This window comes from Sorex araneus, chromosome 4 (assembly GCF_027595985.1).
Source record: "Sorex araneus isolate mSorAra2 chromosome 4, mSorAra2.pri, whole genome shotgun sequence".
Lineage (NCBI taxonomy): Eukaryota > Metazoa > Chordata > Mammalia > Eulipotyphla > Soricidae > Sorex > Sorex araneus.
The window spans coordinates 155,249,578-155,264,417 of NC_073305.1; the positions used below are offsets into that span (position 1 = coordinate 155,249,578).

The 14,840-nt window shown below is 35.1% G+C and overlaps 1 protein-coding gene across 1 annotated transcript in view; it reads left to right on the forward strand.

Moving 5' to 3' along the window:
- Nucleotides 1-14,840, forward strand: part of LAMA2 (laminin subunit alpha 2) — a 645,380-nt gene that overhangs the window by 201,124 nt on the left and 429,416 nt on the right. Inside the window, exon 4 of the mRNA XM_012932852.2 lies at nt 2,938-3,180. Coding sequence (XP_012788306.2) covers nt 2,938-3,180 — 243 coding nt within the window. The remainder of the gene's footprint in view (nt 1-2,937; nt 3,181-14,840) is intronic.

Sequence of the window (14,840 nt, forward strand, 5' to 3'; positions counted from 1 at the left end):
AAAATAATCTATCAACAGTAGGGTAGATGATGAGGGGAGAGAGATCATATTCGTGGTGATGTAGCAACATTGGTTGAGTATCCTGTGCACACTGGCTGTAATTCTGTTCATCAATATGATAAGCTTGAATGCTATTACCTCTTGGATTTGGGAATGAAGTGTTCCTCTGACTCTTGATTCCCAGAGATATTAGCTTAAATATATTCCTGAATATACTTCCTAAATGTATCTAAGTATGTTATATATTCATCTTCATATATGTATGTAAGTGTCTTTCTAAAGTCATATTTACTGGTAAACCTTTAATAAATAAACACCGAATATTTTTCATCTGTAGTGATTCAATAAAATAGAACAGTCAAAGCCCAAACCATCCACAGCAAATGCCTTGGCTGTTTCATGTTATTCTGAGGGTAACCAGATGGTTAGAAAATAGGAAGTATTTGGAAGGCTTGGCCAGCAGTGACTTGCCAACAGAAACAGAAGTATCTTAGTGTGTTAACCACTGCCTTGAACACAACACTACCCTAAAAAGCAATTGTCAGATCTACTCTTGATCATTTTATGGCTATGATTTTTCTTTCATTATCCATAGTGTTCCCATTTTCTAGTAAAGATGTCAAAAGACCAACATCTGAGCCACTTGCATTTTCTTTTTTATGCCAAAATTTTTCACATTTTTTATATTTACATTATCAGACCTTACAGTAGAGGGGTATAGCTGAGGGGAAGCCCATGTGCTTCGGAGTTTACTATTGATCATATTCATATATTTATAAAGGTTTTATGTCAAAACTGTGGTTGCAGATAAAATTTATTTCTGGAACATTCCTTTCAGTATTTCTTCTGTGGCCCAACAACCACTTTAGTCAGAGTTCACTGATTTGTCCTTCCTGTTCTACCCTTCGGTGACCCACTCAGTGCTTGGGACTGGAAAGGTCACCAAGTTTCACAATATGTGCTGGAAAAATAGCATTTTGCTTTATTATTAGTGAATCTTTGGACTCATTTTACAATATATGTCCAATGGATAGTAAGACTGTTACTTAAAATGCCTTCTATCAATATTATATCCCAGGCTTTGCATATAAATATCACTCAATATTTTTGTTTTGTATTCTGAACTGTATTGATAGTGATTTGATTATTTACTATTACACAATATCCCAAACACTTTTCTACATCTTCAAATTTGATGCATGTTTGAAAATATAGGATGCCACAACTCCCTTATTGTCGCTCTGTTGACTTATACTTAACTGATAATTTTTCTTTTTCCCTCCCACCTTGTAATGTATATAATTACTCCACACAGAAGGTATAGAATGTATTTTAAGATGTCCTAGTTTTAATAAGATAATCTGCACATATTCTAACGTCTCTATTTTTCTTTTTGAGAGATAAAGGAGTTGTCATTTATTGAGTTCTCAGTGTCAAGTCTTTTGCCAGATACTTTGCAAGTATACGTTATTTAACTTAAATTCTAGCTCAGTAAATAATGACCTTAACTCATAGTAGAGAAAGAATTATGGAGGAAATATTCCCAAGGTTACAGAAAGGTTGGCACTGCAATTTGACACTGTCTCCCAGCTCTGATGATTTTATAATAGCCCACTATACTATATCAATGGTACTCTTCCAAGGTTTTATAAAATAATAATCACATTTTCTAGCACCAAATTCCATTCATATAATGTTGAAAATCATATCTTTTACATCTGACTGTAAGGTGAGTGAGTTGAATACATAATGCATGTTCTAGATGATTTTTTCATTTTATTTATTTTTTTCATTTTTTAATTAAAGAATGGTGATTTACAACGTTATTGGTAGTTAAGTTTTAGGCACACAATGTTTCAACACCAATCCCACTACCACTGTCAACTTCCCTCCACCAGTTTTCCCGTATTCTTTCCCCATCCTACCCCCTGCTCGATCCCTACCTGTCAACTTGAGGGGGATATTAGAAGATTTCAGGGTTGTGGCTTAGATCTAATGTTATCAGTTTTCTTGAGTCTGTGTTTTGGATATGTTTTGGATATGTCACCCATATCACCAGTGAAACTGAAGTCCTGATGTCTTTTCTCTCATTACTTTTAGTTCTCTTCCCCTGCCCCCCAACCTTGATTTCTTTTCTTCTTTATCCTTTTCCTCTATAAACACTGGGTCAAGTGTGATCTAAGCCATCCCCCTTTCACTACATTTCCTCATCAAGTAGTCTACACACAACAGATAAGTGAGATCATCCTGTGTTTTTCTTTCTTCTGGTATAATTCACTCAACATGATATCTTCCAGTTCCAACTACATAGCAGCAAATTGCATGATTTCACCATTCCTTGCAGCTGCATAGTATTCCACTGTGTATATATATAACATCTTCATAATCCATTTATCTGTCATTGGACACCTGGGTTGTTTCCATGTATTAACTATTGTAATAGTGCAGCAATGAATAATGGTGCACTTTTCATATTTTTCATATGTCCTTTTGAGAGAGTGATTTTTTGTACTTCGGGATAGATGCCCCAAAATGGAATTGCTGGGTCAAATGACAGCTCAATTCTAAGTTTACTGAGAACTCCCCATACTGTTATCCACAGGGGTTGTCCCAGACAACATTCTATAATGGATTATTTTAAAACTAGGTGAAATAAAATAACAATGGATGAAATGAAGTTAGTGAGTTGTTAGAGATCTAAAATTCAAATTCTTTTAAAGCTTCATTTCTCTTTAATCCATAGCTGCCCAAACAAAACATCTCAATTTAGAAAAGTGTATTAAATATGAACACGTAATGGTAAATGATTTCAGAGAACAAAATAGAGTTATAGAACAAAATCTCAAGTAGAATCTACCACATGTTCTAACAATTGATATGAAATGTTGAGACTATTTGGGAATTTAAAGGTACACACGCGCTTTCTCTTTTTTCCAGGTATTCCAGATTGCATACGTGATTGTAAAAGCAGCTAACTCTCCTCGGCCTGGAAACTGGATTTTAGAACGTTCACTTGACGATGTTGAATACAAGCCGTGGCAATATCATGCGGTGACAGATTCAGAATGCCTAGTCCTCTACAATATACAGCCCCGCACTGGACCGCCCTCCTATGCCAAAGATGATGAGGTCATCTGCACTTCATTTTATTCCAAGATACACCCCTTAGAAAATGGAGAGGTAAGATTAAAAAAAAAAAACCTCGTCATTACTACTTTTATTTATTTTTATTTTACTGAATCATTATGAAGGAAAAAGTTAAAAAGATATTCATGATGAGTTTCAAGTATAAAATGTTCCAGTGCCAGTCCCTTCTCCAGATCAACGTCCCTCCACCAACGCCCCCAATTTCCCTCCAGTCCACCACGGTGCCTCCATGGCAGGCATTATTTTTCCCCTCCACCATTGTCTTAGTGTTCACTTCCCTAACTCCCCCACCCTAGAGGCAAGCTTCCTTGTGAAGACCACTTCTCCTACTCTTTGTTTCTATTGCATTTGGGTATTTCATATTACCCAACTATGTTTCTTTATATCTAACATCTGAGAAAGATCATTATGTGTCTCTCTCTCTCCTTCTGACTAATGTCATTCACAATACTTCTCCAGATCCACGTACATGGCAAAAAATGGCATTATTTCATTTTTTATCAAAGCTGAGTAGGATTATATTTTGTACATGTACCATAGTTTCCTTATCCAGTCATCTGTTCATGGATGCTTAAGCTGTTTCTATATTTTGTCTATTGGAAATAATGTTGCAATGACCATAGGATCATTAGAGCCTTTTTTGGATTGTGCTTTTGGGATCTTGGGATATATTCCAAGGAATGAAATTGTTGGGTCATATGAAACTCAGTTCCTAGTTTTTGAGGAATGTCCATATTATCTCCCAGGGGGCTGAATCAATCAACATTCTCAATAAGAGTGAATGAGGGTCCCTTTTTCCCCCACATCCCTGCCAACATTTGTTGTTATTCTTTTTGAAAAGTACCAGTCTTTATGGTATGAGGTGATATGTAATTGTTATTTTAATTTGCATTTCCCTGATGAATAATAATAAAATTTATTAGTATGTAATAATAATAATAATAATATGATTTTTAAAAAATCTTTTGGCCATTTATTTTTATTTTTTTGCTTTTTGGGTCACACCCGGCAATGCACAAGTGTGTGCATTACTTCTGACTCTATACTCAGGAATAACTCCTGGTGGTGTCAGGGGACCATATGGGATGCTGGGAATCAAACCCGGGTTGGCAATGTGCAAGGCAAATGCCCTACCCACTGTACTATCACTCCAGCCCCTGGCCATTTATATTACTTCTTTGAGGAAGTTTCTGTTTATCTTTCCTACCCAGTTTCATAGCTTTTTTCTTATTATTTTATAGAGTTCTACCAATGCCTTAACTATCTTGTATATATGAATGGTGAAAAAACAATTTATACCAATCATTGGGAATGGTGGGAAAATAATTTATGTTCATGGTTTCCTTTGAAATTCAAAGATTTTTTCTTTCCAAATGGAATTTGTTAATCTCTGCATCCACTTATTTGCACAGACTTTTCATCCTTAAACATACCTCTAGCTTCAATGTCTTATAGAGCTCTGCATACATTTTCCTCTATGCACCTTCTGGATTCCGGTCCAATATTGAGGACTTTTTTGTCCTAAAAATTCATTCTGATTTGAATTTAAATTTATTTTTGCATGTTAGAAAGAGGTCTGATTACATTTTTTTTTTTTTTGCATGTGGCCAACCAGTATTCCTAACATCCTTTTAGAAGAGGTTTTCCTTGGCCCACTTCATATATTTGGCTACCTTTATCAAAGATGAAGTGATCCTATATTTGAGTCTCCAGATTTTCAATTCTAACCCATTGATCTGACAGTCTGTCCTTATTCTAGTACAACACAGTTTTAATTAGTATAGCTTAGTAGAACAGTTTGAAATTGGGGAAAGTAATATCTTCTGTCTTATTTTTTGAGGATTTCTTTAGCTATTGGCGGATGGGGGTTGGGATTATTTTTCTATGTGAACTTAATGAGTGATTCATTTATTTCTTTGAAAAATGTTTTGGATAGGGTCTGAATGATAATACAGTAGGTAGGACACGACTTGCATTCTACCAGCCCAGATTTAATCCACATTTGGTCCCCCTGAACAGAGCCAGCGCTAAGTCCTAAGTGTGTGGCACACACACAGAAAGTCATAGGTATCCTTACAGGGATTGCGTTATATCTATATAATGCTTTGGGGAGTTTTGCTGTCTTTATGTAGTTAATCATCCTGATATGTAAGCAAGGGATAGGTATACATTTCCTTGTGATCATAATTTCTATAAGTAGTACCCTTGTTTTCTTTACATCTCTTTAGCTAAGCCCGTCCCTGGCTTAGGTACTTGATAGGTACTTGATTTTCTGAGGCACAATTGTGAATGGGATGTAATAATATATATATTGCTTTTTCGTTTCATTATTTGAATATAGGAAAGTCATGGAATTTTACATGTTTTATAGTCTGCAATTGTACTGCACAAATTAGTTGGTTATTATGGATCATTTTTGTAGAATCCTTAGGTTTTTCTTTATATCATGTCTTCTGCAAATAGTGAGAACTTAAATTTTTCCTCTCTTATTTGGATGTCCTTAATATTCTTCCCCTCCCCCCTAATTGCTATGACAAATACTTACAATATGATATTGGATAATAGTGGGGAGTGTGGCCAACCTTCTCTTGTGCTGATCTTAGGAGGAGGCTTCTGGTTTTTCCCAATTCAGTATAATTTTGCTATGGACTTGTGGTAAATGCCTTTGACCAAGTTGAGGAAAGGTCCTGTGTTAGGAAAATTCTCATTTTATTGAGAGTTTTTATCATTAATGGGTATTGGATCTTGTCAAACGCCTTCTGCATTTATTGATATGATCATGATTTTTATTTTTTCTTATGGTGAGTTATGATAACTGACTTGCATATGTTAACCCATCACTATATTCCTGGGATGAATCTCATTTATTCATAGTAGATGATCTTTCTGCTGATTTGTTGGATTCAACTCAACAGTATTTTTGCTGAGGACCTTTGTGTCTCATATTCATCCAGGACATCATTCTGGTTTTTGTTTTTCTATAAATATTCTCCCTTTTTAGACTGCCTATTATGTCCTTTTGGTATCAGAACAATGTTTGCTTCATAGAAACTGTTCTAGGATGTTTCTGTTTCTTCGATTTCCTGAAAGAGCCTGAAACAAATTGGCACTAGCTCTTCTTTAGAGGTTTGAAAGAACTCAATAGTGAATTCATCTGGGCCTCAGATTTTGTTCTTGGGAGACTTTTGATAGCATTTTGATTTCCTTAATAGTGATAGGTCTTTTCAGGTATCCCATAACATCTTCAGTCAGCCTTGGGAGGTTATCGGAGTCCAAGAATTTATCCATTTCTTCTAGGTTCTTTCATATCATGGCAGAAAGATTTTTAAAGTAATCCCTGATGATTTTTTAAAGTTCTCTTAGTACCTTGTGTGATGTCCTTCATTTAATTCCATTGATGAGTGTTCTTTCTCTTTATTTGTGAGCCTTGCTAGTAGCTTATCAACCTTGTTAATTTTTTTGAAGGAAAATCTCTTGGTGTTTTCAAAAAACCAGATCTTGTTTTTCTCAATATTTTAATTTTTTAAAATTGCAATTCATTAATCTCTGCTCAAAGTTTTATTATTTCCTTCTTCCTGTCTGCTTTGGGCTCCTTTTGTTGATCATTTTCCAGTTTCTTAAGTTGTTGAGTTTTGTTATTTATGCCATTCCTTTCTTCCTTCCTGATGAATGCTTGCATAGTGATGAACTTTCCTCTTAATTCCACTTTTGTTGTGTCCCACAAGTTCTATTAGTCATGTTCTCATTCTCATTTGTTTCAAGGCATCTTTTAATTTGCCTCTCTGACCCACTGGTCTTTCAGTAGTGAGATGTTTAATTTTCAGGTGTTTACCTTACTTTTCCATTTCTGATTGTGGTTTACTTCTATTTTTAGAGCACCATGGTCTGAGAAGATAGTTGATATTATTTAGAACCTCATAAATTTATGTATGCTTACTCTGTGGCCCAGAATGTAGTCTGTTATAGAGAATATCTTGTGTATGTTGGAGAAGAATGTGTTTCCAGCTGTTGGGGGATTAAAAGCCAAATAAATAGATAGATAGATAGATAGATAGATAGATAGATAGATAGATAGATAGATAGATAGATGTTCCTCTCTTCCTTTCTTCCTTCAAATTCAGTATTTCCTTGCTGAGCTTTAAGTCTAGTTGATCTAACAAAAGTTGACAGATCAGTTGAAGTCTCCAACTATTATTGTGTAGCTATCATGTCTTCCTTCAAGTCTATTAACAGTTGTTTGAAATATTTTGCTGGTCCCAAGTTAGGTGCACATATATTTAAAGTATAAATTCTTCCTATGTACATATCCCTTGTTTATAAAGAAATGACAGTCTCTGTATTTTTTTTAATCCTGAAATGATGATGTCTGATACCAATATGTACAACCCAAACTTTTCCTGAGGACTGTTTGCTTGAAATACTGCCTTCCAACCTTTGACTTTGAGTCTTTAATTGATATTACTATTAAATATATATTTCTTATAGGCAGTCAATGGCTGGATTTAATTTTCTCATCCATTCTGCCACTCTGTGTTTCTTAATTGGTGCATTTAGGCCAATGACATTGATTGAGATAATTATTATGGAGTTTTGTGCCATATTTTCTGTAGAAGTTAAGTATGTTTGTGAAGTTTTTCTTCGGATAATGTAGCCCCTTTATTTCTTCTTATAAACATGGTTTCAAGTCTATGAAGTATCTGAACTGTTGCTTATTCATGCCATTGTGTTTTCTCTCCAAACTGGAATGAAAATCTGGCAAGTATGCTTTGTGAGGCATTCATTTCACTGAAGTGTTTTTTATTTGTTTTTGTTTTTAATCGCACCATTTTCTTCAGGCCCACAGGTTTTTATTTGATTCATGTGCTGTAAATCCTAAGGATGCTCCTTTATATGTAATTTCCTTCATTGACCTTGCTGATTTTGGTATTTTCTGTCTATAGCTTTGATCATTCTAGATTGGATGTGTCTTGGAGTCTTTTTATTTGAGTTTCTTATAGTTGGTACACTTCAACCTTCTTGAATCTGGGTGCATGCACACTTCAACTCTGGAAACTTCTGTGATGATTTCTTTGACTAAAGTGCTTCTTTATCTAAACTGCCTTTCTGGGTTTCTAGACTCTGATGGTTCTTATATTAGTGCTCTTGAATTCATTCCAGAATTCTTTTTTCTATGGCTCATTTATTTTGAGGCACATTACCATCTTCAGCTGTTGTCTGGAGGTTTTCTGCATTTCATTTTAGAGATTACTGATTTTGTCCTTAGCTACTGTCAGTCTGCTCCTGAGGTTTTCCAGTGAATTTTTCACCTCACCTACCAAATTCTTTAGTTCTGTCATTTCTGCTTAGAGTTTTATCATTTCTGATCTCGTCTTCTTGTCTTTTTTTTTTTTTTTGGCTGCCTGTTCCATTGTTTCTTTTAGCACTTTAAACATTTCCATTTATATGAGTCCTTATCTGAGAGGCTCTATATCTGGTTAGACTGGTTGAGTCTTCACTGCTACTATTCTCACTCTTTTCAGCACAGTGTTCTGTGCTGCTTCCCTATTGTGCTTGTTGGAAACTGAATGAGTTTCTCCAGTTCACAGCTGGCTATCTACACCGACAGGGACCTGTCTGGATGGCCTAGCTGTTTGGTGCTCTCTTCATTTCCTGTTGAAACCATACAATATAGTCTGTTACTACTTATTTTGGATTTCTTGCTCTGGTCCCAGGAGACGCTGTTGCCTTGTGGATTATTCAGGAAGGGTGTGATTTTTTATGGCCTCTGGGACTGGCTGAGTCTGCCTACCTGGTCCAGTGTGACTTTAGTTGAATATGCGGGTCTAGGTGTCCATCAGCTGGGAGCCCAGAGCCAGCTTTCTGTGCATCACGGATTATTTGACACGGGCTCCAAATTTCACAGACCTGGGTGTTGGGACTGGCTGACTCTGCATTCCTACTCCTCTGAGACTTTAGTTGACCTGCTGCTTTGGGACTGCATCCACTACTGCTAGCGCTCACATAGGTATGTTACAAAATGAATGGCAAAATAGTCCTGTCATGAAACCTTGAATATATCAGTAATTAATGTCAGGGAAATTTAAAAAGAGGATTTAGCAGAAGTACATTTAAATGAGTTATTAAATAGAAAGAGAAAATCCAAAGTGATTAGAATGTTAACTGTCTTGGTCTATGATGTGTCTCCCATCTCCAATAAAGATCAGAGAAGAGGAAATGGGTTTAAGTAGGAAAGTCAGTGATTAATTTTACATATAAAAAGACTTTTCTGACAATGAAGATTGCAAATAATTGCAGAAGGTGTGAGACCTTAAAGGAGATCTTAGAACTACCTGTATTCTGATCTGAAGATAGGAACAAAAGAAGCAAATTTTCAAAGAAATATGATTTATAGAATGAACCAAAGTAAAAGGGAATTGTGCCAGTTTTTATATATGTTTTAGTTGGTACCACAGTAACTTGGGATTTTCTTTCCTTTTAGACTGATTATAAGTATAATTAGATGCCTAATTCAAATATGCTTTTGCTTCTCTATAGTGTCTTTTATCCTATTGTAGGATTATTGATTCATTTATTGATTTTTAAGTTGCAAGTTCAAACCGTGGATTTACATGTTACTGATTCTGTGATCTTGAGCCAGTCAGCTAAATTCTCTATGACTTAAGTTCTTTTCTTCTCCCATAAATCACAGTAATTCTTATTTTGTATACTTGACAGGAAAGTTCAACAAATTATTTTTAAAATCACTGGAGGAGGGTTGATATATATATATGTATATATACATATATATATATACTGAGTTCTTTAAGAAGAACTTCTTTGTTGTTGTAGTTACTAATAATCACAATTAACAATGTTGTGTTAAAAATATTATTGGTCTCAAAACTACACAACACTTGACTTTGTGATTCCAGTTAATATTTCTTTAATCTGTGTTCCTGTTTGCACATATATGTGTGCATATGTATGAATATATAGAATTAATATGTATATAATATGTAGCTAACAACAGGTCTCACAATGGAGACGATACTGGTACCCGCTCAAGCAAATTGATGAACAATGGGACGACAGTGCTACAGTGCAGTGCTAAAACATAGCATATATTCTTTTGGTCCTGACTGATTTTGTACATTTCTATTCATATCATGACTTATATTTTCTTCTTCCTATTCCACACCGTAGTGCTAGTATGCTATTTTATTTTTGTATTTCCAGTAAAATCCTACTCCTATTCTATCTTGCCATCGTTAGCCAATTTAGGATTATCTCTTTAAACACTTCTGGGAAAAGTTAGGTTATTGACAAAGCTATCACACTCCCTTTATATGTCATTATTCTATAAATGAATTCCCTGGTGTTTTAAAAATACTTCCAGATTTCAAGTATCAAAATAATGTTTTGGGGTAAAAAAGAAAACTTCAAAATACTTCTCTTAGTAGACATCTCCATCTGTCAGGTGACAAGGAGTCAACCGTGGTGAATAGACAGCTGTTCAATCTGCTTCCGGCCCAGAGATGTTCAGCTTCTGGCCAGAGTGGTCTGAGGATATGGGACTAAAAGTGTTTAGAGAGACTGTCTTCAAATGGAATTTTTAATTATAATTTACTAGGTCTATCATTTATTCAAGATTAGTAGATAGCTATATTTATGTAGCATTTCTTTACCATTTAAAATAGTTCAATTCTGAAATTTGTTTAATAATACAAAACATACCTAAATAGGTCAAATCATAGTTTCTGTGAAAATCCTCAAAGCATGCTTCCTTAATATTGATGATGGCTCTCTATTATTTCCATCAGTCTGCCAATATGAAGTCAGAAGTCATAAACATTTTATTTTATTTTTTTTCTCCCCAACCCTCAAAAGTCATAAACATTTTAAATCGAATGTTTTAACTCCTAGGCATGGACTGAAAGCTATTCATGATACCAACTATTAAAAATACATTAAGTTGACGTTTTAGTATATGTGCTGCCAAAGCAAACACATACTGGAGCGATGGTACAGCAGGTGGGGTATTTGCCTTGCATGAGGCCGACTGGGGTTGATTCCTCCGTCCCTCTTGGAGAGCCCGGCAAGTTACTGAGAGTATTCTGCCCGCATGGCAGAGCCTGGCAAGCTACCTGTGGCGTATTCGATATGCCAAAAACAGTAACAAGTCTCACACTGGAGATGTTACTGGTGCCCGCTCGAGCAAATCAATGAACAATGGGACAACAGTGCTACAGTGCTAAGTTGAAGTTGGAGTGCTAGCACAGCAGGTAGGATGTTTGCTTTGTTTACCTTGCAACTGGGTGACCTGAGTTTGATCCCCAGCATCACATATGGTCCCCTGAGCACCACCAGGAGTAATTCATGAGTGCAGAGCCTGGAATAACCCCTGAGCAAAACCAGGTGTGATCCAAAAAGCCAATATGTGTGTATATATATATATATATATATATATATATATATATATATATATATATATACTTTTTATGTGTCTGGTGCTCGCTCGAGCCAATCAATGAACAACAGGATGACAGAATATATATATATATATATATGTATATATATGTGTGTGTGTGTGTGTGTGTGTGTGTGTGTGTGTGTATAAATTTTTTCTCATGTGATGTGTTTAAGTTGATCCCACAGGACAAGTGGATAAGGTGAAGGAAAGAAATTCAGAATAGTTGAAGTAAATGATAATATTTAAGAGTTAAATTCAGAATCCTTCTAGGACATAATCTTCATTTATATGAAAATTAACCATCCTTAAACCATTGGGTTAAATCTGACTTGATTGTGTTTTTTTCACCTTCTGTTTTTTATGCTGTTGGGTTCAGTTTGTTAAGATTTTACTGAAGTTTTGGAATTGATGTTCATTAAGATTTGTCTGAAGTTTTATATTTTAGAAATGTCTTTGTTGGCTTTGTGTAACAGTGTAACAATGTTAGCTTTGTAGGTGTTAGGAAGGATTCCCATTTCTTCAATATGTTGGAAGTGATTAGGGATCAACAGCAATTAGTATTCTCTGCAGGTCTGATAGAGCTCAACAGTAAACCTCCTTGGACCAAGAATTTATGGGGGGTTGCAGGGGAGGGTGGTGGGATTCTTGATTACTGTTTTAATTTTCTTGCTTTTGATTGGCCTGATCAGGCTCTCTATTTCTTCTTCATTCAGTTTTGGTTTATATGTTCCCAAGAAACTGCCCGTTCTTCTACAACTTAACTAAGAGTTGTTCATAGTAAGCACTTATGATTTCTTGGATTTCTGAATGTCCTGTTGTAATTTCTCCTCCTTCATTTCTGATCCTATTTATTTGAGTATACTTTCTCTTTTTTTTTTTCTCTTCTTTTTTTCCCTCATGAATTTAGCCAAAGTTTTCTCTGTCTTTTTATTTTTTTGAGGAACCAGCTTCTGGTTTCATTGATTGTTTAATATTGCTTTCTTGGTTTCTATATCATTTATTTCTCTTATGGATTTTTATTATTCTATACTTTGTGTTCTTGTTTTCAACATTTATTATGAAATAAATTTTAGTATCACCAAATAATTTACCAACATTATGGGGGATATGTTTACTAAAAATAGAATTATAGGCTTGTAGTTAATTTTATTTGCTATATTTTGTTATCTTGTAGTTTATCATTTTTCTAACAAAGTAAACAACTACTCATTTTTAAAAATATATTTTAAGATTTTTATCTTTGTCTTTGATTTTCTGTAGTTTTGCTATAACACTCCAGATCTACACTGTTTAATATAATGGTGATTATCCACATTTGGTTACTTAATTTAAATTTCAATGCATGATACTTAATTAAAAATTTAGTATTTTACTTACACAACTGCATTGAAACTTAGTAGCAACATGTGAGTACAAGATACCATAGCAAATTTTACATAATAGGCCATTTTCAGCCTTGCACAAAATTTTACCATAGTCCTACTGTATTTGATATCTTTTTATTGCCTTGCACTTGGCTGACCCAGGTTTGATTCCTCTGTCCCTCTTGGAGAGCCCAGCAAGCTTCCAAGAGTATTTTGCCCCCACGGCAGAGCCTGGCAAGCTACCCGTGGTATATTTGATATGCCAAAAACAGTAACAAGACTCTTGGTAGCTTGCTAAACTCTCTGAGAGGGACTGAAGAATCGAACCCGGGTCGGCCTCCTGCAAGACAAACACCCTACCCACTGTGCCATTGCTCCAGTCATTAATATTTAAATGTTCAGATCCTGGTTTTTCTATTTAAACCTTGAGTCACAGTCAGTTGAGTTTTTATTTAATAATTTAGTATCTAGATTTGCTGAGTGTATTTATTTCATTCCATGATTTTTTATGTATGTTAGGATTATAATTATATCCATATTATATTTTATTTATATTATAATAGCTGGGGCGATAGCACAGCGGGTAGGGTGTTCGCCTTGCATGCGGCCAACCTGGGTTCAATTCCTCCATCCCTCTTGGAGAGCCTTGCAATCCACCAAGAGTATCCCGCCCACACGGCATAGCCTGGCAAGCTACTCCTGGCGTATTTGATATGCCAAAAACAGTAACAACAAGTCTCACAATAGAGAAGTTACTGGTGCCTGTTAGAGCAAATCGGTGAACAACGGGACTACAGTGCTACTTTAACATATTTTGTCTGATTGCTCTAGTTGTTGTTGAGAGTATGAACACCAATTATAGAATCCATGAAAAGTTTATTCTCATTTTTGTTTTGGTTGTTGCAACTATGATCTGATTAATGTAAAGCATACCTCTAACACTGAGTTGTAATTAGCCCTAATTGGAACTTGTTTCATATATTTTTTGAACATATTCTAAAGTCATTTTAAGTTTACTAAATGTATGAGGAATACAGGGAATTTCAAGTTTTCTATCCAGACTGCCCTAAAGATAATATCTTACGTAATTTAACAGGCATTTGTCAAAACTATGAAATTAATATTTTTTACTTCAATAACATTTTTTTATTATTGAATTACTGTGAGGTAGTATCTCGTATGGGCGAGATACTCTCGGTAGCTCGCCAGGCTCTCCGAGAAGGACGGAAGAATCGAACCCAGGTCGGCCGCATGCAAGGCAAAAGCCCTACCCGCTGTGCTATCACTCCAGCCCATTATCTGATGGGTATTGGGTAAATAATTTTTCTCATTCAGTGGACTCTCTCTGTATTTTTGTCACTGCTTCTTTAGAGGACTTTGAAATTAATTTTGATAATTAGTATTCCCTAAACCATAGATTTCCCCAACATTTCACTCATATTATCATTATGTTTATTTTCTTTCCTGGGATCCAATTCAGCTGACTACCTGCATTTAGTTATATTTACTTTTATAGTATTCTATAGTCTATGGCATTTTCTTAATTGTCCATGGCTTTTTCATGATCAACTTTATGAACAATTGTGAGTATGTTTGCAACATATTCCTCACTTTGTATTTGCCTGCTATGTGTTTATGATTTCATGAGGTTACTGGGTTGGGAGGAAGAAGACAACAATGTTGAAACAGTATTCTCACTGCATGCTTCATATTAATTAATGTTTTCATGTACATTTTAATCTTTTTTCTTTTAATTTGTTTGTGTGTTACTGTGCTTCTAATAGATTCTTATTTTGCATAGCCATATCTATTTAGTTTGATTTGAAATGTATACATCTTGACTCAGCATTATTCAAACTAAAATCATTTTCATCATCAAA